This window comes from Sitodiplosis mosellana, unplaced genomic scaffold, assembly GCF_009176505.1.
Source record: "Sitodiplosis mosellana isolate CC-2019 unplaced genomic scaffold, AAFC_SMos_1.0 Smas_scaffold_6150, whole genome shotgun sequence".
NCBI classification, from domain to species: domain Eukaryota; kingdom Metazoa; phylum Arthropoda; class Insecta; order Diptera; family Cecidomyiidae; genus Sitodiplosis; species Sitodiplosis mosellana.
In genome coordinates, this window is record NW_022601391.1 from 3,299,378 (window position 1) to 3,324,970 (window position 25,593).

A 25,593-nucleotide genomic window follows, 5' to 3' on the forward strand; every position below is an offset into this window, starting at 1 on the left:
ATCGGTTTCATCATCATTACATTTATCGCTCGATTGGATGTCAGTTTTTTCGTCTTTTACCTCACTACTTGCTGAATCCGATTTCACACTTTCGGACTTTACTGTATTACTAGATGATGGAATACTGCTTTTCTCCACATTGCTACCGTTCACGTCTATTGTGGATGGCTTATTGGCGTTGCTACTTGGATCATTTGCAATGACGTTCATTGAGTCATTAGGTTGATTTGGGTAAAAATTAACATGTTTTGAACTGTTCTCATTGTTGTTGCTAGGTGTATGTGATGACGGTAAGCTTTGGTTCATTGAATGCGGTGGTAGAGATGCGGCTGCATTCGATACATTAGACGTGTTCCATTGATTGTTTGATACATTTGAATTGGGGAATGGACTTTGCATTGGCGTTGCTGGGTAGTTGTTCGGCAGAGGTTGTTGCGTTGAATTTGCACCTGATTGTGGCATGTTATACATTGAAGGGTAATCGCTTCCGTATGCTGAAAATGATCCTCCTGATGGATAATCAACATGATGCGGATAATACTGTTGATTATTGTGCGTTGGCCATGGCGATTGACCATATTCGCTTTGGTTGCCTTTTGGATCATTCGATGCATTAAAATTATATGGATTCTGAGACATCGTGGGTCCAGAACGTGGTGGCGGCTGCGGCTGCGTTTGATTCCAATAGTATCGATTTGGCATCGAAGACATCGCACTATTATGGACACCTGATTGCGAATAGCCGCCATAGTAACTAGGATCGTATCTGTTGTAATTATTATACGGTGTATTATATCCCGGCTGCATCGCTGGGTACGGATAATTTGAGTGATAAACTGCACTTGACGCTTGTGATGGATTGTAAGGCGATTGATTATACTGCGGTGCATTAGGCTGTGCGGCGTTTGTGAAATTTGGTGTTTGTGGTGGTATTTGCGGATATAAATTTTTGTTCATTTGCGTTGATGTATCGCTGATCGAATTAAAGTTTGGTTGTTCATTTTTAATGCCATCAGATTTTTCAGTCTTGGCAGTTTCATTCAGTTCTGATTTCAGTAATGTTTCGCTCTCAATCTTTACCGGAGCAGCTATTGTAGTCGGCGGGATTGATGCTGCTGGCTTTGATTCGTTCTTCGATTCCGATTCGGTTGGTGAACTTGATTTTTCGCTCTTTTTGTTCTTTTTGCTGCACGCTTTTTTCTTGTTGTTTTTGGTGAGGGCAGTCGAATCATTGGCCACATCAAATGATGGGTCATTTGCTGCCGCCTCAGCCTCCTCCAAATCCAGATCGGCTTCACGCTTTTTCAGAAAATTATACAAAACATCTGGATGATTCCAAATTTTGCAGCACACAGCAAATGCTTTGAGTGGATTTGGAACGGCTTTGGTTCGAACCACTTCGTTCATGAAAACATCATATAGTTTGCGTTGGAATGACGTCATTCGAACAAGGATAACAAACTCTTCTTTCAGAGGTAATGAATTCTGCAGTACAACATGTGATCGACGTTGAACAAAACCAAGCAAAAGTGAATGTAGGACATGGGCTCTATAGCGCATTAATTTGATATCTTGCGGCGTTGAATCAATACACTGTCCATTTTGAATAGGTCGCTCGAACATATTTGAAAATTCGGTTTTAGTGCCCAAATAATTCGGACGAACAAAGTCAACCATGCACCAGTATTCAAGCAAATTATTCTGAAGGGGATAGCCAGTGAGAACAATGCGGCGTTTCGATCGAATTTGCTTCAGTGCAACCGATATGCTGGCATGAGAATTTTTAATTCGATGCCCTTCGTCACACACTACCAAATCTGGACCCGGTTTCACTAATGCTGCATGCATTTCGTCCAAAAGCTTTTTATGTTCTTCGGCTTCCCGTTCTTCCACCTCTGGATCAACTCTCGTCTTACGACCCCTTCGTTTAGTTACCTTCTTTAAACTTAAAAGTCTGTACAGTTCGTAGCCTATCAAGAGCACACCACCCGTTCGTGCCCACTCTAAGACTATTTTTGATCTTGCGTTCAATGTTTTGTGCGTATCATTCAAAACGAAAAGTTTAAAGTTGCGTGGCCGAACTTCACCCTGAGCTTTTAATGGTGAATTTTCTGGGTCTTCCGGCAACCACATATTAAATTCGGCTAACCAATTTTGTAACGTGTTTATAGGCATAATGCATAAAATGGTCTTTGAATTGGTGTGTCTCAAGAAAATATCAATGAAACACACAAGCTGCAGCGTCTTCCCAAGTCCCATTGAATGTGCTAAAATACATCCGAAACCAGTCGAGGTACTGAATCTCTCCACTGACTCGATTATGTTATCGAACAAGAAGCGAACACCTCCAATTTGGTGGGGCTTAATTATGCGCGCAATTTGCGGAGCTAAAAATATATCCTCTTCACCTTCCGGGTGGCCAATATTTATCACAACTTTTCCTTGTTCATCTGGTATATTATAGGCATCGTTCACATGTAAACCACTATTCTGTGGATCATCCTCCCCTTCATCCTCTTCTTCGTCGTCGGATAGCCTGTGAAAATCAAAATCAAAGACATGAAACAATGTATCGATTAATATTGATATTGTTCAGCCGAGTTCATGAGTTGAGAGCCGAAAAAGCGAAAATAAACTTACATAATACAGTCATCATCGGAACTATCATCGATTGTGACAATATCTTTTTTTGGCTTCAATTCTATGACATCATCATCGTCATCTTCTTCATCTTCTTCAGAGAGCTCTTCATCGTCCTCAACAATAAGTAAATCGTCGGTGGACTTATCTAATTTTTCGCTAGAATCAGTGTCCGCTTCATTGTGCATTTCAATACCACTTGAAATATCCGTAATTTCTATCGATTCCGACCTTTTCTGTGTAGATTTTATAGGCGCAATGCTCACTGATGGTGTTAGATTCCCTGATTTACCAGACAATATATCTTCCACATCATCGCCCGAAATCGTTGGACTTGACGCTTGGGCTTTACTTGATGCACCAGCATTTGATGATTTCAATAGTGATGTGTGCCCCGTCAGTAGAGACAAAACTTTACTCTGTGTTTTACTATTTTGTCTGTCAAGCGCAACTTGTCGTTGCATTTCGCGGATCATGCGTTGCTGTTCCTGTACTCGAGTTAAACGCTCCAATTCTTCACGTTGGGCAGCAAGTGTAGATGCATCCAATTGATTATCATCCATAACTTCGCGAATATTCTTTCGTAAATTAGACACTTTATTTCGTTTATCATCACTATCAGCGCCCTTTTTACAAATTTGCTCGAGCGAAACTTCGGCGCCCAATTCGAAATCGGGCAAAGTTTTCCGATCAGTTTTTGACACAGGCCCCAAACTTATTTCACCCATATCCTTCAACTTTTCCGAAATATTAAAATCAAGTTCTTCGGCATTTGGGTCACCTTCGACTACACTTTTTTCTGCATCATCGTCCACTTTTTTAGAACATGTCTCTTCAATTGGTTTCTCTTCCACTAAAACACTATTATCAATTTCACTTTGTTCATCATCTTTTTTAATTAAATTGTCCACGCTTTCAATTATATCAGCTAAAGCAATTGTGTTTTCGGTAGTGACACTCTTTGTTAAAATGTCAGAAATGTTCAGTTCATCGTTTGCAATTTCACACTTTTCTGGTATTTCAGCATTGTCGGTAACGGTTGGTTGTTCAGGGGAAACTTGCGATGGAAGTTCTTCGCTTTCGGCGCACATTCCATCGAAATCGTCTTCACTACTCTCGGTTTGCATCGATATATCTTCATCGGCTATAGGATCGTGTTTAAATTTTTTACTCGTTTCGCTATTCTCCTCACAAATCGAGTGCTTCCGCTTTGGTTCATCGCCAATAACATCCTCACTATCTGGCACAAAGTCAGTTGGTATCAACAGATCTTCAGAATCATCAATTAGCGGTTGTTTTTGAGCCTCTTTTGCAGTATTTTCGATTTCAGTATTCAAACATTGGGCCGTGTCGATTTTTTCTATTGGTTCTGGGTCATCCTGTAATTTTGGTGGCATTTCACCAAGATCGTCGGGTGGCTCTTCTTGTGCACTTGCCAGCATTCCATCCAATGGCTCATGTGCACTTTGAGACGTTTTCAATTCATCGCTCGACTTAGATGTGGTGTCAAAAGTGTGGTCATCACTCTTCGAATCACTGCACTCTAGCACTGTACTGTTTTCATTTTCAACCAAATTCATTTGATTTTCGATTGGTGGCGACAGTCTCACGGAAACATCTGCGCTTTCATTTTTCGGACTTGGTGACTCAGTTTCGTTTGGCTTTGCATTTTCCGTGTCGGTAGTGTTTGTCTCATCCATGATTGGCTATTGTCACTTCTACGTTTCGCTGTCCTAATTTGGTTTTACTATAGATAAGTCTATAAATAAATGAAAGCAAATGCGGAATAATTAGACCTAAATAAATGTGTGAGTTTATATTTTTCGGTTAATACACAACGCTAAAAGATAATTGAAATGGTGCTTGGAAGCTAAAATTGACGACATTTCGTTTTGTATCTAACCAAACATCTAAGCAATTAAGTTGGCATGTATGAATAGTAGACCGAAATAAAGATAGATGCACATTTAATCTGACAGTTCGCCATTATTGTTACTATTATTAAAAACTGTGTAATTCTACGTACACTATAAATTCCTAGAATATTAATCAATTCACTATGACTTTTCGGAATTCATTTTTTTCGATTTGAAAAATGTTTTTCTCTTTTTTTCATTTACAATCTATCACTATAAATGCGGGACCGATGTTTCAATAGCATATTCCAATAAGAAGAACAATTAAAAAAACACGCTGATGTTGCGGAATTTCACAAAATAATTTCATTATTTGACCAAGTACACAATTTAAAGAGAAAACTAATTCAAAAAAACACTCGAATTGATTTTGATTCACTCGTATCGAAAATTTTCATAGGTATTTTTCCACCGTAAACTATATCATGCAACAACAACAAAACACATTCAATTCGCCGAATAAAAAGACACACACAGCACGTAAATGCATTTGAGCTGTGATTCAGTTTGACCTTTTTCATGAAACATTACATCAATTGTGACACACCAAGCAGTCAATTTAATCACTTAGAGCGAGTCGATATTGTATTCACAATTGAAGTTATTTGAACACATTTTCCGAAAATTTATTATTACCTTCCCAAAATCAAATCAATCAATATTCTGTGCTGGACAATAACATTGCAAAAAAAAATTCGTCTCCAAAGGCTTCGTGCTTCACTGTGTGTTTAAATGCACAAGTGTAAGCGATTGGTTCCAAAAAATGTACGAATTAGAATTTCCATTATTTTGATTGGGTTGATTCTCCTTTTCCCTTCAATTACCAATAAATACGCTGAAGAAAGAAAAATCCACTTTCTACTCAAATAATAATTAATTTTTTACGGCAGCCATCATGGCGTTCTCTTCCCCAAGTCTCATAGTTTTTTTTTTTGGTTGTGTTTTTTCTTGATGTTTATGTATTCGAATATGTGTATTTGTCAGTAGTACGGCAAAAAGGAGGAGACCGACTGATTTTGACAGTTGAATCGCGCATAACAAAATGCATTCGACGAACCACAACACAATGAACCAAACATACGTTTTCAAAATGTCAAATGTGTCAAGCCATTGATAATGCCACTTACACTAGGACACTAACTCACATACACATACGCACATCATGTACCACATGTACATTTTTCGATATTTTGAAGCTTTGTATGCATAACATCGGATACATGTGTATGTGTGATGAAGTATTTCGACTTATTTCGCTATGAAAGTAAAAGAGAACTATTTTTTTGAAATTTCTTCCGAGAATAAATGCATATTTCTGTAAAATACGCAGAACAATTGAGTTTTTGTTTTGGGATTGATTCTATTGTATTGGAGAGCATTTAGAAAAGTATTCAATACGCATCGTTAGAATATCAAGCATTCTGTACATCTTTTTGTATACTGTCCAATCACGCACTCATTGTACTGTGTTTCATTAAATTTTATTTTATTGAACTCCTTGATTTTTTTTCACAAATGAATTCTATATGAACTATTTAAAAAAAACGGATTTTCATGCTGCTAACGCTTCTGCTGCTTTTTTCTTGGCAATACGTTCTCTACGGACCATGAGCCGTCTCTCACGTTCATACTCCTTCATTCGTAAAATATAACTGCAACGAGAAAAATAAAACCGATGTCATAGGCAATGCTGTGAATTGTAAAAATGATAATTCCGTAAAATACTTACTCTTCGTATTGACATTGAGCCTGGGCATGTTTCTCGTGGGCACATTTGTATGGAAACGGCCATACATCGGCTATACATCTTAAATAATCGATTTTCGTATGTGCACAGTAGTCTCGTTCTTCAAGCGGTAATTTTGCTGAAACCATTTCAGCTTCGGTTGCAATCATCACTGAAAACATAAAATGCAAAGCACATTTGTAAATAAAAATGATTCATTCCCTTGTGTGGTATGGTTCGAACGTTGACATTTCCCTGATCATATGTACATACATCAACAGAGCACGAATTCGATAGCGATGTTATTATGTAACTAAATGCGATTCCGTTTTCATCAATCAACACAGTAGAATGATAGGGATAAAAGTGAAATCGACATTCGTGTTCGATGGCAATCGAGTATTGTAGATAAATATATCGTTTTAACTAACCTCTTTCCTTTCGTCCATTGGGGAAACCATACAGTGGATCAAATGTTACTTCTTCATTGTATGGTGTCACTTCTAAAAATGTGCAAATGCAAAAGAAAAATGTCCAATTGTTGGTTAATTTAAATAAACATCGGTTTCTATTGAAACGAAAAGATTTGGAGTTATATTTTACCTGGACTTGTGTATCTTGCCCAAGCGCTTCCCATTTTGAATGAAGGGAAACGATAAAACTCCAAAAAAAATTTGGCTCCTTCCCCAGTATCAATATAATGTCAGAACAGTAATAATAATAATAATAATAATAATGACGGTAGGTAATTGGTTAGATTTTGACAATCGTACATTTTCATGAGCTGCACGCCGCCATTTTTTCAATGGAATACTATGTCAATTGAGCATGAAAACGAAATGTTTGCTATTTCACGCAGATGGCGCCTGTTGTAATCGTTTCAAGAAAACCACGGACTATTAAGAAATCGGACTGAAAATACAGAATTTTATTGATTTTGATTATAGAATATAAAATGGGACCTTAATTTAAACTATTTGCCTTGTGGCTACCGGTCGGTGGTTTGACAAACTGATAATAATGTAAACCAATTGATTAGTAATCGGCTTGTGTTTTCTTAACATTTTCTTCAATAATTTTAATGGAATTTTACAGGAAAAATAGTCTCAATCAATCCTCTTCCACGGCTTCATTATCACTCTCACTTTCGTCAGCTTCGTCCATATCTATCGAAAGAAAAGCATGAAATTTGTGCATTCAGTCGACGGATCCGTAATTTAAACATGCCAAAGTCAAATAATATCAATTCTACTGCTTACCTTCCTCTTCGTCTACCTCCTCATCACTATGTTCCTCGTCGGATGATGCTTCCTCTTCAGAGTCGGACGATTCGGATTCGGACCCGCGTTCTAAAATTTCCCGAAACTCTTTCACCGTGATTTTCTTTGGTACAATTTGATGCAAGAACTCGAGTTTTTCTTCCTCTTGCACAAAACTTGACAGATCGTTGTAGTTTAAATCCTTCTTATGGGCACATTTTTTATGTGTTTGTTGTGTTAAATACGATATGAACAATTCCTGTCGTTAATGGAGAAAACTAATTATAGCCACTGATGAAAGATTTTTCAAGAGGTACATACCGCTGCTTTTGTAACAACCAAAACTGATTCTTTCGACAGGAATGCACTTGGATCACCACAACTTTTCATTATCGTTCGCACCTTGTTTGTCGGCAACAGACGCTCATCAGGTTTTTCGACCATTTTTCTTTTTCTTCTTTCCCTCGATTGAAAATTGAAAACAAAATTGCTGGTTGAAAATCGTTGGATTTGTATGTATAACAGCCGAGCACAGTATTTGTTTATTGTGGTTATGTGGACGCATTTGTCCGCTTTTTCTTCGTAAGGCCTCTTACGATTTTGACATTTCGATTTTCGACGATTGCAGCGCTATGAACTACTACAGTAAGATTAACTTCATTGTAGAAATATCAAGCATGTTCATCACTACAAAAAGAACAAAGACATTTCACTATTTCGACATCCCGGTAAGAAACCTTCTTTTTTTCTTGCGAAATAATTTACATATTCGTAAATAAATGCGTTTGAAAATAGATTAAACAATTGAAAAAACTTGAGATAAAAATTGAACAAAAAACGACAACGAATCACAAACCGGAGTATTCAATGTTGCTCAATTTCTTTCATTGATTTTCATTCACGCTCAACATTCAATCTTTTTATAGAAAATAAAATAAAATGATTGTGTTGAATTCCAGTTATTCAATTTTAACTCAGAATCATTTAATGAAGAAAAAAAAATAATGTTCAACTTTTTAGGTTAGATGCCCTTTGATGCATGCGGTGATGTTGGTGTTGAAGTTTTCTTGAAGGTTAGGATTAAATTTAAAAATAATATGTTCATCATTTCATGCTGTTCACAGTAACCGAACATAGAATCGGTTTATAAGGTGAACTTTTGCAATAACCGCTTTTCTCTTGTTGTCCAATAGGTCTCAAACTTTTGATAGTAATGGAAAGACGAACGATTGATTGAAGGACAATAGGTAATTTCAAACGGTTTCTTTATAAATAGTCTGGATTGATTCTTGTGATGATTTTCTATAACTACTTTTCTGACATCTCTTCTGAATTTGTCATTGATTTCATACAGACCATACTGATCGTTAAATGATGCATTGATTGCATGTAAATTTCCATGAATTCTTAGATATAACTAGTTCTTTTGTTGTTGTTTAATAGGTGTCGATTGCTATCGAATCTGTGACACAAACAAGCAAGACAGACGATTCATCGAAATAAAACAGGTAATTTCACGTGGATTTTCATAAAAAGATAAGGCTGATTCTTGTGATGATTTTCTATAACTACTTTTTCTGACATCTCTTCTGAATTTGTCATTGATTTCACACAGACCATACTGATTGTTCAAAAATACATTGGTTTTAAGACTTTTTCTTGAGAATGCGTCGTCTAATTTAACTCTTTCTTTGACTATTCAGGGTATTCAATGAAAATGGATCTGGAAGATTTGTACCTCGTGAACTTCGTAGAATACTATAGGCCTCCAATTTCACATGGCATCAAGTTCACCAGTTTCGACGTGGAATTGATGAACCGAGCTGAACATCTGAGTTCACAATGGAAAAATTTGTTCAAGTATTCGTCACCTGACGAAGATGTACAGAATATTACGCGCATTATCAAAACAACTGGTCTTAGTGCAGATCGAGTAAACTCGCTAGCTCAACCTTACACGAGCGGGGCCCACACACTCAAACAGGAAACTGTTGCTGAAAAACATAATCTAATTTTTTTGGAAAAAAAGTATTTCAAATTTGGATCAGACAACGATAACAAAGCAAATAAACCCACAAACATTGCGCCAAAGTCCGAAGAATCAAGCGATTTGAGCAATTTTTCAACAGTGTTTGATGAGTCCGAATCATCGAGTATTTTACAAACCAATGAGCCAACAACATCACTTCATAAACCAACGAAGAAGGGACAGGAGAAAAGAAAAAAAAGACAAAAGCGAAATCGGCCAACTGGGGTAAACGAAGAAATAACCACAATACCGAGTACGGATGTTCCAGCCAACTCACTTGGTGGTGCACCGCCAGGAGTAAAAACCACGAACTCCCGAAATGTGCGGTATGAAATCAATCTCACGAAAAACAGCAACTATTCTCTCCAATTTAGACTATAACAATATATTTGTGAAAATATTATAAGGATGATTTACAGTGAACGCTTTTGTTCAATGAAGAAAATAAAAAAGAAATAATCACATTTGTGAATATGCAATATTTGCTAAAAAAAAACTTTGTATTTTTTTGTGTTTGTTCCGGACAATACCATTGAGTCACATGCTACTGATAAGAATAATTTAATAATTCTCGTGATTTAATATAAAAAAATTGTTTTTCAATACTTCATTAACTCGTCTAAAAGTGGTATTTTCTGGGCATAAAAAGTTAATGGTTCAAATGAATGGCAGTTTGGTACTCTAATTGACATAAAGCATTATTTATTTCATATTGTTTTGAATTGTGTTTTTCATTGGAATTCAGGGACAACCAATGTAAACAGCCTATGAATTTATTGAATTATGCCCTATATATGAACCATTGAGAATGAATTCCGGACCCAATCGAAGTATTTGTAAAATTGGTATCTAAATCCGTCCTGAGCAAATGGGGCACTTCTTTACGTTCTTGGAAAGAGTGCAATATCTCAGAAGTAAATTGATGTGTTGCATTTCTAAATTTTCCAAACCCCTTCATAGTGCGAAGAATAAGATTTTCTTTTCAGTAGAAATACGAAATAATTTGGTGGAAATCGTATTATGAATGGCAAGTTTCACTATTCTATCATTTTATAAAATAGACACGTTTTCCCAAGCGAATGGGCCGAATCGATCAGATTAGCTGATATGTGTGGGTTAAACGAATACTGAAAGAATGCGGGCATATACAAATAGTTTCATTCAAATACCAAATTTTAGTGGAATGGAATCAAACAATGTCAGGTTGGTTTGTTGCACAAAACTTGCAATTTATATAAAAAAAATTTCAACGCAATGGCGTTGATGTGATTGTGAGCATTCGGCTGTGAATGTATACCATACACACTTTTAATACTCTCTGTCACTGTCGTTGTACCTCCCGTGTTATGTTATAATGTTTACATGAATTCGCACTAGGGAAGCGACAATAATTTCGACTATGTCTCAATCAGAAATTGAAATTCAGTGAACGGATCATACGTTATTTGAACGTCGTAGCGTACGTTACCCATATTTTGAATTACATATTTTTCGTTCACGAGCCAGCTAAACCAACAAACTATATTCATCAGATTTTTGTGAGATAGAAAAAAAAGTCATCGAATAATAATAAAATGCAACCGTAGTCATAGCGTTTACGTCGATCAAAGTAATATCAATAAATCTTTACAATTTTTGTGCCAGTTTTACACAGAAGTTGCATATAATTATTGTGCTTCTGATGAATTCGTTGAATCCGTCAGCTATTTGAAATTTCACATTCTGAACATTCGAAATTTCCAATGTTTTGAATAGAGAGAGAGAGAGAGAGAGAGAGAGAGAGAGAGAGAGAAAGAGAGAGAGAGAAGGAAAAAACGTCAATATGTAAACATTTTAACGGTCTCATCGTGATCACATACCTAATGATAAATAACACACAGATTTAAGTTGACTTGTTTTTACATTTGTTTATTCTTTAGCATCTATATAGGGTGACTATCGATTCGGCAACGGAACGCCAATCTTCTACTGAGGTAAAATAAGTCGGTGTTTCGTAATTAAATCAGGAAAAAAAACGGTAAAAAACACAACAGAACGAGAAGGAAAAAATGAAAATAATGAGAAAAATTGAAACTGATTCAATTGTTGTGTCTGAAAATCAAGGTTTCTGTGCAAATTTATCATTCACGAGTTGAGTTTATTATATCAAGCTGAAAACCAATAAAAATCGTTTCACTTTTGAGAGCGAATATAAGTAATCTCTAACTAATTGAATCCAGCGATACAAAGTGATAATCATTTGCAGTTTTCGGCACCTTTATTTACGGCTATGTCAGCCGTAAATATGAATATCGAATGCATCAACCTTTGATTCCAATGATTAGATCTGTCTATTCGGTTGAATCATCTCGAAAGCATCATCAAGTTGGTTCACGTGCACGTGTTAAGCGACCGGTAGCGGTATTCAGCATAAACAATGATAAAACCCATTACTAGAAATCAGATTTCTTCAGTATTTCGGCCGGACGCTAAGTTGAACTGAGACGAATCTCGATTCGATTAGCGAATTTACTGAAAAGCACACAACAAAACAGATCTGCATTCTAAATATGCAACATCAATCATAAGAATACTGTGTTCAATGTGTTGTGATCGCGACGTGATTGAGTGAAATGTTCAGGTGATAAGTGGCATTCGGTACAACATTATTTGTTGTCCTGACACTCAACCATTGAAGAAAAAAAAAACAAACCAAAAGAATTTATACGTCAATTGTTATTTCTCAGACACATCATTGCGCAACAAATTGCCGCCTGGACCTTTTGCGGAAACGATGCGGGCGAGCTGAGTTTATTGTTTCATTTATGCTGCGCTACAAATTGTCGATCACATCAACGAATTGGGTTTAACATTGAATTGTCGAATTACATAAACGTGTGCAACAATCTTATTATAAATTAGTGTCAATATATGTAATTCACGAACGCATTCTATAATTATCGAATGTCAATCAAATAGAACTACAACTGTGACGCTGATCCGTCATTTGAAAATGCAGTGATTTTGACAATTTACACATTTGTGCACGTTCCTCTCCGCCTCCTAGTTAGTGTGAAATATTTTACTTTAAATTAAAAACAAAAACAGATGAAAATTGGTGCGAATACGGCCAAAAACTGTGACAATCTTCAAAGTTCAATGATCAACACTGTTGTATGTGTGTATGGCCATCGATTCAAGAGCTACATATAAGAAAGCAGTAATTGAGAGACCGCAGAAATTGATCGATTAAAAGTTCTTTTTCCATTTTCAAAAGCATCACATTCAAAGTAAGTACCAAATTGATGGAGTATCGTATTTTAGTCGAATTAATTGTTACTGAAAAAAAAATTATTCCAAGCCAATTGCGGTTGTAGTTAGGTCATAGATCACATACACATTTGCCACTTGATGAGATCCAATTCAATCAACAGTTTCGCCGAGAATTTTATTGTTCATAATAATAAAAATGTACAGTAATGTATAGCTCAATTTTATGCGCATGTTATTGAGTCGTTGACGACAAATTAAAGGGCAAATAATTGTAAAAACAAAAGCTGCTACTGTTGCTGCTATTACTACTGCTACAGCTACTTCTACTGCTCGATATCGAAATATAAGCCATTTATTCAAAGCGATTTGGTGATACATGTTTTAAACTTTCAAAATCGTATCATGCCATTTGAATGTAAAATTAAGATGTGACCCGTTAGTATTGCTGATGCAGCAATTTCAATTTTGTCACTAATTGAATCAATTGAGTCCACGTTCGATAAGATTTCGATTAATTACCAACGAATCATCCATGTAAAATGAGTAAATTACTTGATTTTCAAAAAGATTTTTCAATAAGCATTGGAAATGTTTTGGTTGGAGTAGAAAATGATGGAATAGAAATAGCAAAGAAAAATTTAACCGGTATACATCCGAGTGTCTGAGGTCTTTTAATCAAAAAGAAAAAAAGAAAAAGTTTCAAACGTGTAAGTCAACTGTAGTGAGATTCTCAATACTTTTCAAATGTTCCCATTAAGCATGTTTTGAACGTTCTGGCCTTTCATCTGCTTGCTATTGTCCAATCGAATGGAATGCTCTCGTTTCCCACTTTTTGTTGAAGTATGATCACTAGGAAGACAAGATTTCTAAGAACTTCATCTCATCATTGGTTATTTTATCAACATTTGAGTTGATTGCTGACGCAAATTAGTTTTTTTTTTGTTATTCAAATATTCTGTAGTGTTTTTGTTGTTTATTCCATTTGTTATGGTTAGACAGGTCAACGCCAATCACATTCTACTTAAAAAAATAATACCTGTACTCATTACAAGCAAGACGAAACAGAAAAATTAGCATAAGTGGACTTTGCCATACCGACATCGTCCAAGTCTATGTTAACATTTGATTGACTCTATTGATATTTCGTCGATGAGTCATATTCTTCTATTACTATGATTTAATTACGTGGCAAATTGTTTTCTTCTTCAAAAACTAAATATGAATAGAACGTGATGAAAACACGTTCCCCATATGAAAAAGAAAACTGGCAAACCTACGCAGAATCATCGAATAAGATTTTGAAGAAAATCCAAACCATTTTTTTTACATAGATTTGATAATAAGCAAATCTGAAAAATGAATAATAGAAATGGAACAACAAAAGTAATGGACGGACAATAAATCTAATTCATGAGAAAAATGACCTAATATTTGCCGGTGTTTTTATTTCCTACTTTGGCATAACCACGTGCATGCATTGACAATAGTTGATTAAATACTGAAAATAATTGCATCGGAGTATTGATATGTTCAGTGTTCACCCACGTCATGTTATATTTTGTGGCCAATAAATCAAAATCGATGTCATAAACAAATAACCGCAAACGAACACAAAATGAATGTTTTGATCATTCTTAAGGTGTGCTCGGTTGTTGTATGTATACAAAAGTTGTTTGCAAAGTAGCTCAGTCTTTCGCACTATTCTAGCGCTGTTACACCCAATACGTGGATAAGTTGTTTGTTTATAAATATTTATAGCATAATCAATTTTTCTTCTTCTCACAAACATAAGCGACAATATCGGCTGTATATGCACACGCACAAACGCGCACACATACACACATTTATCTGAATATTAATCGGATTAGTGTTTCTCCTAATTAGTGTTAACAAAATCAAACCGCATCGTTTTGTCTATCAAATCGACTTTTTGGCCGCCAAAATATAAAATAGCATAAGCATATTGTATTGTTGTGTGACATTGAATGTAGGCTATTTGCTGTGTAATGTTACTAGAGGGAACATTGGGACCGCACACAAATTCCATATAACACTTGTCCGTAATTGCCAATTTATATGGTTATTGAACAACACACAATCTTTAAATTAACGGACACGAGATTGTTTGATTTTATCGGAAAAGCATGACACACTGAAACTGAATAACTTTCTTTAGGCCGAATACCATGTCATATTATTGATTGTAGCTTAATGAACCATGTGCCAAGCGTAATAAAGTACGCAATTAAAAAATTAACCGTTTTTAGATTTTTTTATAAATAATTCTTTTAAAAAAAATCAAATAAACAGCATTTATGAATAAGCCACAATCAGTAAATATTAATTTCCGTAGACCTACGTTTTTTTTCCCATAATTTAATTTTCGTGAATGTCTGTGGAAATTAATTGGTCAATTAAACTTGATTATTTGCCCATAGTTATACAGTTTATTTGATCATTAAATGAATATGCTACTATCACTACAATTTTCGGCACGATTTTTCTTTGTTGCTTTATCAATCGAATACTGAAAAACAACAAATTGGGTTAATGAAGAGTTATTCATTGGATAACGCATACGTGTAAAAACTCGTTTTACTATTGAAAATCCTCGCACCAAAGATTTGAAGCCAAATTAAACCCAGAACAAAATTGCGTGTCTGAAACGTTCAACAGAATCCGATCCGGACAGTCACATTCCGAGTGGTCGGCTGGTGTGTAGACTGTAGAATAAAACGACTTTTTATTGAATACAATTTTAAAAAAGAGAGAAAAAAAGCTCGACACACACTGACGCTCATGCGTACTTTCACTCCGTATCTTCACGGCAAATGAACGTATTCGGCGGCTTCGTATCACAGTAAGTTTTGTTTGTTTATCAAAATGAAAATGCCGATGTTGCCATCACTGAAACAAATGTGCGTGCGTGCTTCCGTATGTGTGTGTGTCTGTGTGTGTATATGTGTATGCACTGTGTACGCTCGTAATGTAAACATTCGAAGGAGTCTTCTGAAAATTGCCCATATTCTACAACTTATCGAAAGCATGTGTGAGCACACGAATACAAGCGAAATATTAAGAGTTTACCCCAATATACGAACGCCAATAAATGACGACGTGTAGTCAATGACAATTTCACTTCATTTAGTTGTTCGAATCGAATATTTTCGCTGCACAAAAGCACTGCACAATAAGTAGATTGCTAAAATTTGCAAATAGATTCATTGACAAATGAAAATAGAGGCATATGTCTATTTGAAGGCACTAGAAAAAGGGGAAGTTTCATTTCATATTTTCTCATTTTGATATTAGTGGCAAATAATTCGGTTATTCAAGAATTTATTTCACTAACGTGGGGACAGCAGCACATTTGAGCAAGCTAAAGAAAAAATATATTGCTCGATTGAGAGCGAGCATACGTTTATCGATTGGTTCGGTTTGTTTAAAAGGCGCAAATCTTGTCGTTATTTGTTCACATTATTTCAACAATGAATACAAAAAGACCTTGTTTGTGAAAGAGTAATGCAAGTTGTATAGGCGAAGGAAAATCAGTGTATGCGTGCTCATATCGTTAGTTAGTCGTTGTGATCATTTGTTAGTACAAGCAGAGAGAGAGAGAGAGAGAGAGAGAGAGAAAGAGAGAGAGAGAGAAAGAGAGAGAGAGGGAGAGAGAGAGAGAGATAGAGAAACTTAGTAGAAGATTCACGATTGACATTTTGGCCAGTTGTTTTATGTGCGAGTGCAAAGTAATAAATATTCGAAATGTGTTCGCAGTTCGTGAGGTATGTCTCTTTGGACGACTAGCACAACTGGGCTAGAAACAGCTCTTGCGGCTGCAATCGGTTCCACATTGCAACAACACACAAACACGATAACAAACAATCTCAAGGGTCAGCCACAAATTTTGCACATCGGAAATAGTGTTGGCACTGGCAGCGTATCTAACAATCTTCACCACCTGAATCACAACAGTTCAAGCAGTAACAACAATATCAATATCAATCATTTGCAACATCATCTTCACCACAGTAACAGTCCTCACAATTACAATAGTAAGTACTTACGGGAACCGGAATGTTGTTTGTTTGCCAACTCTGAACGTTAACCAATCTCCGTAATTATTATTTGTTTTTGCAGCTCATAGTAACATCCAGCAGTCCGTGTTCGGTCGAGGCACCAGCATTTGTAGTAATCATACGAAAGTGAGTATTCCGTGTAGTAATTTACTATCCCATGCTCCCAACTCCATTTCTATTATCAATTATATTGCTTTTTCTTCTTTTTCATTCTTTCTCACTTTGTCTGTCTGTCACTCTTTCCCCTTTTTGCCCACCACCATTTTTGTAGACTGTTTTTTTTCTCGATTTCCAAACAATTGAAAACAATGAGAAAAATAGCAAATGCATGACATTACACGAAATATGACAGAGTTCTAGTGAACAAACTAATTGAAGCCCTTTGATATCGCACTCAATTCAAGGGACAGAACAACAGAAACATTCTACTTTTCCACCATGATTTGCGTTGTTCCCGTTTACCAGTGCGCTCACAATGTAAACAATCAACGCTATGGAATTTGTTATTAATGTCTTTTCAATGGGTGTCATAACTGTGTGGTTCGTTCATTTCATTATTTAAGCAATGGAAAATTGTGCAAAAAAAAACGCTGACGCCACTAAGTACATGATCCACTGAATTAAAATTCGAATTTCGCATAATGAACGTGCTTCTAACGTGCAACGAAGTTTGCCGAGCTGGTTGAGCTAGTAATGGTAATAACCATATTGTTCCATTAATAACGAGAGCGATTCGTTCAAGATATAACAATTCATTTCTTATCAATTTAAATATGACCTAATCGTCTATTTTACGGTTTGTTCGTGATTCAGTTGTTGATTTTAATTGCTTGATTGCCCAGAATGTTTTGCATCAATTTTTTGTCCGATTTGTTCCGTGTTAATTAAATGGAGAAAAACAATTTTTTTTTCAATGAGTTCTGATGTCGTATTGCTTATCAATCGTTCGACTTTTTTTTTAAATTTAAATCACAAACTATTCTTTTTGATTTTGTACAAAATTTAAACCTTTTCCTCTAAAATGTTTGTGGTCATTGCACAGATGACGATAGTAAGCTATTTCATTTCGGATGGCTATTACAAATGCAATATTCAGGCTCTTTCTAGCTAATGTATATAGTATACAGCTAGGGGCATTTCTCACACAAACAATTTGAGCAAATGTGCAAAAATGTCTATTATTTCTTCTTTTTTATTGAAATTGTAAGAAAATGTACTGAAATGACGATATTGCTTGAATAAAAGTGTTCTGGAAGTGGGTTTTAGCGGATCTCAAGGTTCGTTCAGAACTGCTCCCGATTCTGGAAGTGGGTTTTGGTGGATCCTCAGGATGGACCAGATCCGGTTTGACAATGCCCTGGCCCATGATGAAGATCCACTTCCAGAACCGGGAGCAGTTCTGAACTTGAGATCCACGAAAACCCACTTCCAAAACACAAGTTCAGTGTAAATGAACATTTATTTACACGAATTGATAAATATTGATCGAATCGGACCGAATGGAAGAAATTTTTCAAAATTCATAAGAATTCATTCATTCTTTTCGTGAGAAATGCCCCTAGGTATACAGTATGCAATTGCAAATCTACTGCGCGGCCTTGACTTGATCATGTTTGTGTTTTCACTGTAAAAATACCTTGTACACCAAATGAAATGAAAGAATTGTAAAACGATGCAAACTATATGAGCACGTCAACAAGATGAGATGAGAAAAGGAACAACCGTTTTTTCCACCTAGTTCATTGTATAAATTTCATATTGTTTGTAACCCTTGAGCTTAAATACGTGCAACCTGGCATTTTGCAATGTGTGTTTGTTCCTTCCGTTCTTTTTTTTCTTCTGAGGCAAAGATTTGCGATCAAAAAATATGAGGGAATTCGACAAAAAATAGATTTGCCAAAATGAAACGTATATGTGTATACGTCCTTGACCTTGTGCATGTTTGTTTACGAATTTCGACCAATGATCGCTATTGATTGAAAAGCCGGTTCCAAATTTTTTTTTTTCTAAAACCAACACGTGTATCCAGTGCCTTCAATCATAATTGCTGTTTGAAGTGGTTTCAATTGAGAATTTGTAGAGCTCAGAACAGCACTTGATTGCTTCCAACAATGATTCCGACACGAATTTGTATTGGCTTGTAGCCATAAAATACGCTAGTCAAAAGAATGCCATTAAGTCGAATCACCAGTATAGAATGAAATGCATCTGTAGAAATCGATGTGGGGAATCTATCAGAAAAAATTAACGCAAAACATCGTGATTTGATGTGCAATACCTCATCAGGTGGGGGAGGGCAGAAAATAGGATTAGACTACTACACGCGATTCAATTATACATTAAAAAGAGTTAATTAACCAAAAAGAAGCAACTAAATACACATATACATTTGCAAACCCAATACTGTATCAGTTGAGTGTAGTATATCTGCAAGTGTGTAGCGATCGCTTTTGCTAGCCCACTTTGAACGTTCTTCACACAGTCCCAGCAGCGAAGTCGAACAGCTTAACAGTGAATAAAGAAAAAACAGAGATGGCTATAGAAACTGAGCGAGAGCGAAATAACAATGACAAAAGTGAACTGTATGTGAGCGACGCAATGTGTCAGTGTACAAAAATGTAGACGCTCAGAAATGTGTAATAAAATAAAAATACAAAACTTGAAATATTGATGTGAATGTGAACAGAAAAACAAAATACGAATGTTTGCGTTGAACAAAATTGCGAATTATTCATTTTATTATTTATGTTGAAAAGGGAATAGTAGCATAGAAGAAGAAACAAGTCGGAACGAAATAAAGCATTTCAAACTAGGCCTTACTGACGCGTGTTGTATACTTTTCTACTAAATTTCCTTCTTCTTCTTCTTCTCTCGGTTATATTTGTAAATATTGCTAGTTGATTACAGTCCAATTTTTTTTGCTCGTAACATAGAAAAACAGCTAAAATTTTCATTTTCAATTTGTTTTTTTTTCACTCTCTTTCTCCCTCTTTCTCATTACTTTGCATTCAACCATTTTTGACATTTGATCTACTTGAAACCAGCAGAGACGAACGGCAATGTCACAGTCGGGCGATGATCTACACTCACCAAGCTATTTGTCATGGCGAAAATTGCAGCTGAGTCGGGCCAAATTAAAAGCATCAAGCAAAACTTCAGCACTTTTGTCTGGTTTCGCCATGGTAATGTTTTTTTTTTTTGCTTCAATCATTTCATCCCAATACTGACGTTTCACATTATTTTCTAGGTTGCAATGGTTGAGGTACAAATTAACAATGATACAAATGTACCAACCGGAATGCTGGTGGCATTTGCCATATGTACAACACTCTTAGTTGCCGTTCATATGCTGGCCTTGATGATAAGCACATGTATTTTGCCAAATATTGAAGCTGTTTGCAATTTACATAGTATTTCACTGGTCCACGAATCGCCACATGAACGTCTCCATTGGTACATCGAAACCGCTTGGGCTTTCTCCACACTGCTCGGCCTCATACTGTTTCTGATCGAAATCGCCATTTTATGTTGGGTCAAATTCTATGATTTAAGCAAAGAAGCGGCATGGTCAGCATGCATCGTACTGCTACCAGTCCTGGTTGTGTTTCTAGCTTTTGCCATACATTTTTATCGATCACTAATGACCCACAAATACGAAGTTACCGCTTCTGGCATACGCGAATTGGAAATTCTCAAAGAGCAAATGGAACACGATCATCTTGAACATCATCGTAACAATGGTATGCATTTTCCGGGCAGTGAAGTTGTATAGTTTTTCAGAATATTGTAATTGGATTCGTGTTTAACATAGCCATTTTGTTAGCTTCGTGTTAACGGATGTACAAATTGTTGTGTAATGAGCCAACGGAAAACAAAAAATCAACAAATCGAAAAGGAATAAGAAATAGACAAGTGGTCCACAAATGCCCCTTTTCATGAAAACGAAAGTTATCATCGACTGTTCTTGTAAAAATTGTCCATGTTTTAGTTTGCTAGTAACCTTAATGTAAATCTCTCATTTTTTTTCTTTATACTATTCAAATTGAACAAATCGCAAAAGCGATATTTTCCACACATCAAGCGGACGAAGAGATTAATCGACAATAGCTGGGTATAGTTCTGGTGTAAAATGGAGTTTGAGTGTTCGATAGTAATTGATTTAAACTGTGATGACTCAATTTTGTTTATAAGTTTGCAATGAACTGCGGATAATTTGCAAGCAAATACATTTCGATCAAAATCAAAAATTTGCTCATAACTTTTTTCTTCAAACAAAATGTTGTGATTATGCTTGATTGCGAACAAAAAACCAAGTGAGAGCAAAACTCTACCTTCAATAAAAAAAAACTCATACACAAACACATTCATCGATGGTAACAGTCTTTCTTTACTGTAAATAAATACACCGATCTGGTAGTGAATATCTTAAAAATATTTAGGAGATTTAACTTTTTTTACCGGCCAAATGCAAGCAACAGTTAGTAATGAATATTAAATCCGAAGTTATCCATTTGTAACGTATTTCAATAATGCTTAATTGTTACGAATATGATCATTAAAGAAAAAAGAAACACAATTTTTATTGTAAGTAAAATATTATTGTTTTATTAAATGAATTTGCTTTGTATGCATTTTTTGCGGATTTATTTTTTTTTTTGGGTGAGCAAGGACCATCAACTGGCAGTAAACCACAGGTGCAATTTCCCAACAAAATGAATCTGAAAAACAACATTTAAAAATACGGTCATTAGTGAAAGAGCAAAAAATAAAGCGAGCCGAAGCTGTTCTTTGATTATGTTTCAGTGAGGGCAAGTTGTAATCAATTTGTTCAGAGACGTATCTCGTGAACAATAATAATAGCGTATAAATTTGATCATCAGAACCATCGATTTGAAAAAAATTTGATTTGAATTTATTTTACCTTTTGATTCAGCTGATGATCGGTGCCAATTGCATATTTTTCTTCATTTTCTGGAAAACAATCAAAAAAGAAACAAAAAAACACTTAGTAAATGCTTTTCCAAAATAAAAATTAGTGATTCGAACAACTGGTTTTTCGAGTAAATATTCAGAGAAACCGGTCCTCATATTATTAACTAGTTCCAATAGAATAGGTCTGGGGCGGTAGAGACAATCATCACGAAAAATTACTCTAAACTAAATAATAATGTTTTCGTTTTTCAAATCACCTTTTCTTCACTCCTAAATTCCGTTATCGGAAGCGTTTGTCTTACACATGATGGATCCAAGATGCATGCTGTTTCAAAGTGAAGAAAAAAAAACAACGGATAAGTTATCGCCAACCGCATGTTTAGAAAAAAAAATTGCAACCATTTCGAAAAAGGAAAAGTTTTTTTTCTTTCAGAAAACAAGTTTTCATCAAAATTTCTTATGACAGGGATAACTGTTTAAAAAATATATTCATCACATTGAATTTAACCGATGGAAATAATGAGGAAAAAGAAACAAGGGAAATCTCACCATGAAATACTGCAGCTGATACCGCCGTCGGAAAGGTGTGATTTTGGCCGCAAATACTGAAAGAAAAACCATGCTGTTAACACTTTCAACTGATTCGATTGTTTTTAAAGAATTTTAAGGAAAAATTGAGTTGTTTTTTCTTTCAGAAATATAAATCCACATACTTTGTTCAGGTATATGCTTTGTCTCTTATATAAAATCATCATTAAAAATGAAACTTGAAGAAAATAAATCGCTTTTTATGTACCTACTTCCCAAATGGATGCGTCTGCAGCTATACGTCTGTAGCTCATTGCATTTCACACGTGTTTCCCATTTTGATCACATTTTAACCTCACATTGAGGTTATGTCGCACGACTTCGTTCACTTAACCATGCTTCTTTTTCTAAATATAGTAGAAAAAAATACGGAAAAACGATCAGTAAAAAACAAAGTAAATACTTTTAACAATTTGTTGCGCGTAGCATGCTCATGAACACGTTTTTTTTTAAATCATAAACCCAGAATAAAACAAAAATGCTCAATAAAAAGTGCCGGAAAGTATTTCCTTTTATACGGAAAAATATCGTTTAAAAATCAACTAGTGTCTTTTCTATTGAGTCAAAGCTATTATTCCGTAGAGAAATGAAAACTTAAACAGAAATATATAAAATCAAATTTACCTGATATAGTTGGAGTAAACACACATTTCATGGAAATATATTCCGTGAAAATTGATTTGGAGGAGAGAACGAACTGTTCCCATCGACGTTCGAAACCAAAAGAACTCAACAATTTGAGTTTGTGAACATGCTCAGTGTTCGTTGTTACATTTTTCCAATGGCGGTTGCTCTAACTACGAACGACATCCTGGTGTTCATTCCACTAACTAATCTAAATGTCAATTTCATTGTGACATTTTCGGAAATGTGATCAAATACATAACCGCAATAGCATTGTCCATTTTTATTTGAATAGATTTTTTTTTGGTTTCTTGAATTTAAAACGAAAATATTTAAGAGAAAAATCGGACAAAACATAAAGGATTTAATCTTGTCGGACGACGAGCGCATTATTCGTGTAATCGTGGTGAGATAAACTCATCAAAGTGTTTGAATTGCCAAATTAGCTTCACGTGACGACATACGCAAATAAAACGTGTATAACGAATTGCTGGTGAAATGGAAAAAACATCGGCTTGCAATGAAATTATTGACGATATAGAGGATTTGATTTCGTCACAAGACATAACACCGAAAGAACGATATGCCAACAAAAAAGATGTTACCGTTCGTGCAAAAAAACGTCAACCATTGAAAATATCAAATGGAACGACAGAGCTCGAAAAAATCGAACGACCCATTCTAGAAAGTGTGATTCCAGGCACACAAAAGGTTTATGTCAAAACATGGGGCTGTGCGCATAATAATTCCGACTCAGAGTATATGGCAGGGCAGGTATTGATTTATTAATTGTTAAACATTCATTTAAAACGTGAATAAATACCGATTTTTCATCTTTAATCAGCTGGCATCATATGGTTACAACTTGACTGGCGATAAAGGTGCAGCCGACTTATGGCTGTTGAATAGCTGTACAGTGAAGAATCCATCTGAAGACACTTTTAGGAACGAGATCCAAAGTGGATTGGACACGGGCAAGCATGTTGTTGTAGCGGGCTGTGTGCCACAGGGAGCCCCGAAATCAGATTACCTTAAAGGGCTCAGTATAATCGGAGTTCGTCAAATAGATCGTATCGTAGAAGTGGTCGAGGAAACACTAAAAGGACATACTGTTCGTTTGTTGCAACCAAAAAAAGTGAATGGCAAATACTTGGCCGGTGCACCATTAGATTTGCCGAAAATTCGGAAAAATCCACTTGTTGAAATTATCGCAATCAACACAGGATGTTTGAATCAATGTACCTATTGCAAAACTAAACACTCTCGCGGAAATTTGTCCAGCTATCCACCCGAGGAAATTATTGCACGAGCCGTACAAGCGTTCAAACAAGGAGTTTGTGAGATTTGGCTTACATCTGAAGATACAGGAACGTATGGCCGGGACATTGGTACATCGTTACCCGAACTTTTGTGGAAATTAACTGAAGTAATTCCGGATGGTTGTATGTTACGAGTAGGAATGACGAATCCACCGTATATTCTTGAACATTTGGAAGAAATTGCCAAAATTTTCCAGACACCACGCGTTTATTCATTTTTGCATGTTCCCGTACAAAGTGGGTCCGATTCGGTATTGGGTGAGATGAAACGAGAATACTGTAGAAAAGAATTTGAGCAGGTCGTTGACATACTTAGAGCACGGTAATTGTCCATTGGTTTTCACCATCGCTATTATAGGTAGTAATAATTGAATATTTTGTTATTAATTTGCAGAGTTCCCGGCATCACCATTGCGACAGACATAATTTGTGGTTTTCCCACTGAAACCGAAGCTGACTTCGAAGAGACTATGACACTTTGCGAAAAATATAAATTCCCGAGTTTATTTATCAACCAATTTTATCCACGACCAGGAACACCAGCTGCTCAAATGAAACGCATACCAGCCAATTTAGTCAAAACGCGTACAAAACGACTGACAGATCTTTTCAATTCGTATGAACCGTATGCAGATCGGGTTGGCCAAGAATATGTAGCATTAGTTACAGACATCTCACATGATAAAAAATATTACGTTGGCCATAACAAGTTCTATGAGCAAATCTTATTGCCAATGAAAGAAAATCTGTTGGGAAAATCAGTTCGTACACGAATAACCTCCGTTACGAAATTCTCAATGCTCGGCGAACTTCTGGATGCTGAAGAGAAGTGGCAATCGTGCAGTACTAGTTCGGAAAATGTACATGAGAAAATAGCCAAAGCTACTCTTGAATCAAGCGAAACTAACGGATGCGTTACCAACTGGTCGTCTGACGATAACAAAAATGCTGCATTCATATATGCGATGGTTGCTCTGTTCCTCGCTTTAGTCTACCGATACATATGGAAATTTTTAAGCGAAATAGAATAAAAATAATAAATCCAAACAAAAACCGTTTGTTATTACGTTGTTTGACGTAAAAATACATACTTTGTTCTGAATTGGAAATTTCTGTTTGCTTAAATCTCACATTTCATAAAGAAAAAGAAAAAAATAACTCTACAAACAGCACGTCTTTGACGAAAAGCACGTCGCTGTCCAAAATGTCTGTTTCACTGTAAAACGTAGGTA

General features: G+C 35.7%; 5 protein-coding genes, 2 long non-coding RNA genes and 1 other non-coding gene across 14 annotated transcripts in view; 3 read left to right on the forward strand and 5 right to left on the reverse strand.

Moving 5' to 3' along the window:
• Positions 1-5,686, reverse strand: part of LOC129574159 (uncharacterized) — a 12,625-nt gene extending 6,939 nt beyond the window's left edge. Inside the window, exons 1-3 of one of the 3 annotated variants that reach the window (XM_055455666.1) lie at positions 5,193-5,686; positions 2,641-4,399; positions 1-2,536 (exon numbers count right to left, since the gene is read on the reverse strand). The exon at positions 1-2,536 is cut by the window's left edge and continues 304 nt beyond it. In XM_055455666.1, coding sequence (XP_055311641.1) covers positions 1-2,536; positions 2,641-4,340 — 4,236 coding nt within the window. In that variant the 5' untranslated portion in view covers positions 4,341-4,399; positions 5,193-5,686. Of the gene's footprint in view, positions 2,537-2,640; positions 4,400-4,666 lie in introns of all 3 variants that reach the window. The other 2 variants (XM_055455667.1, XM_055455665.1) reach the window with 2 other exon arrangements.
• Positions 5,687-6,029: 343 nt separating this feature from the next.
• LOC129574162 (NADH dehydrogenase [ubiquinone] 1 beta subcomplex subunit 7) lies at positions 6,030-7,047 on the reverse strand. The gene is made up of 4 exons (XM_055455678.1): positions 6,886-7,047; positions 6,714-6,785; positions 6,286-6,454; positions 6,030-6,208 (listed from the first exon to the last, which is right to left on the reverse strand). The coding sequence occupies exons 1-4, from the start codon at positions 6,917-6,919 to the stop codon at positions 6,109-6,111; spliced, it is 375 nt and encodes a 124-aa protein (XP_055311653.1). The 5' UTR covers positions 6,920-7,047; the 3' UTR covers positions 6,030-6,108.
• A 132-nt stretch (positions 7,048-7,179) lies between these two features.
• Positions 7,180-8,215, reverse strand: LOC129574161 (chromatin accessibility complex protein 1-like). Its single transcript, XM_055455677.1, has 3 exons — positions 7,863-8,215; positions 7,542-7,800; positions 7,180-7,448 (listed from the first exon to the last, which is right to left on the reverse strand). The coding sequence occupies exons 1-3, from the start codon at positions 7,983-7,985 to the stop codon at positions 7,393-7,395; spliced, it is 438 nt and encodes a 145-aa protein (XP_055311652.1). The 5' UTR covers positions 7,986-8,215; the 3' UTR covers positions 7,180-7,392.
• Positions 8,135-10,026, forward strand: LOC129574163 (uncharacterized). Its single transcript, XR_008688666.1, has 5 exons — positions 8,135-8,269; positions 8,562-8,614; positions 8,735-8,788; positions 8,985-9,049; positions 9,245-10,026. It is a non-coding gene; the product is annotated as an uncharacterized LOC129574163 (long non-coding RNA).
• Positions 10,027-10,982: 956 nt separating this feature from the next.
• LOC129574174 (calcium release-activated calcium channel protein 1) lies at positions 10,983-21,492 on the forward strand. Of its 5 annotated transcripts, none has more exons than XM_055455758.1 (6): positions 10,983-11,179; positions 11,490-12,839; positions 16,597-16,874; positions 16,960-17,024; positions 19,946-20,080; positions 20,146-21,492. In XM_055455758.1, the coding sequence occupies exons 3-6, from the start codon at positions 16,607-16,609 to the stop codon at positions 20,668-20,670; spliced, it is 993 nt and encodes a 330-aa protein (XP_055311733.1). In that variant the 5' UTR covers positions 10,983-11,179; positions 11,490-12,839; positions 16,597-16,606; the 3' UTR covers positions 20,671-21,492. The 5 variants fall into 5 exon arrangements, with proteins under 5 accessions (XP_055311733.1, XP_055311734.1, XP_055311735.1 ...); XM_055455759.1 differs by having other exon boundaries at positions 11,002-11,179; positions 12,297-12,839; XM_055455760.1 differs by having other exon boundaries at positions 11,007-11,394.
• LOC129574181 (uncharacterized) lies at positions 21,475-23,230 on the reverse strand. The gene is made up of 6 exons (XR_008688668.1): positions 23,043-23,230; positions 22,544-22,765; positions 22,380-22,435; positions 22,088-22,155; positions 21,820-21,869; positions 21,475-21,616 (listed from the first exon to the last, which is right to left on the reverse strand). It is a non-coding gene; the product is annotated as an uncharacterized LOC129574181 (long non-coding RNA).
• LOC129574260 (small nucleolar RNA R38) lies at positions 22,253-22,334 on the reverse strand. Its single transcript, XR_008688672.1, has one exon. It is a non-coding gene; the product is annotated as a small nucleolar RNA R38 (small nucleolar RNA).
• Positions 22,732-25,414, forward strand: LOC129574172 (threonylcarbamoyladenosine tRNA methylthiotransferase). The gene is made up of 3 exons (XM_055455742.1): positions 22,732-23,816; positions 23,887-24,683; positions 24,756-25,414. Exons 1-3 carry the CDS (start codon positions 23,541-23,543, stop codon positions 25,390-25,392), a joined length of 1,710 nt encoding a protein of 569 aa, XP_055311717.1. The 5' UTR covers positions 22,732-23,540; the 3' UTR covers positions 25,393-25,414.
• The last annotated feature ends 179 nt before the right edge of the window (positions 25,415-25,593 follow it).

Bases quoted from the DNA above. Each gene is read 5' to 3' on its own strand.
- LOC129574174 (XM_055455756.1), top strand. From the start codon at position 16,607: ATGTCTCTTTGGACGACTAGCACAACTGGGCTAGAAACAGCTCTTGCG. The intron at 16,875-16,959 runs GTAAGTACTTAC...TTGTTTTTGCAG, and splicing joins CAGTCCTCACAATTACAATA to CTCATAGTAACATCCAGCAG. The intron at 20,081-20,145 runs GTAATGTTTTTT...ATTATTTTCTAG, and splicing joins TTTTGTCTGGTTTCGCCATG to GTTGCAATGGTTGAGGTACA.
- LOC129574162 (XM_055455678.1), bottom strand. From the start codon at position 6,919: ATGGGAAGCGCTTGGGCAAGATACACAAGTCCAG. The intron at 6,786-6,885 runs GTAAAATATAAC...GCACATTTTTAG, and splicing joins GGCAAGATACACAAGTCCAG to AAGTGACACCATACAATGAA. The intron at 6,209-6,285 runs GTAAGTATTTTA...TTCTCGTTGCAG, and splicing joins GCTCAATGTCAATACGAAGA to TTATATTTTACGAATGAAGG.
- LOC129574172 (XM_055455742.1), top strand. From the start codon at position 23,541: ATGGAAAAAACATCGGCTTGCAATGAAATTATTGACGATATAGAGGAT. The intron at 23,817-23,886 runs GTATTGATTTAT...ATCTTTAATCAG, and splicing joins CAGAGTATATGGCAGGGCAG to CTGGCATCATATGGTTACAA. The intron at 24,684-24,755 runs GTAATTGTCCAT...ATTAATTTGCAG, and splicing joins GTTGACATACTTAGAGCACG to AGTTCCCGGCATCACCATTG.
- LOC129574161 (XM_055455677.1), bottom strand. From the start codon at position 7,985: ATGGTCGAAAAACCTGATGAGCGTCTGTTGCCGACAAACAAGGTGCGA. The intron at 7,801-7,862 runs GTATGTACCTCT...CATTAACGACAG, and splicing joins TGGTTGTTACAAAAGCAGCG to GAATTGTTCATATCGTATTT. The intron at 7,449-7,541 runs GTAAGCAGTAGA...TTCTTTCGATAG, and splicing joins GGAGGTAGACGAAGAGGAAG to ATATGGACGAAGCTGACGAA.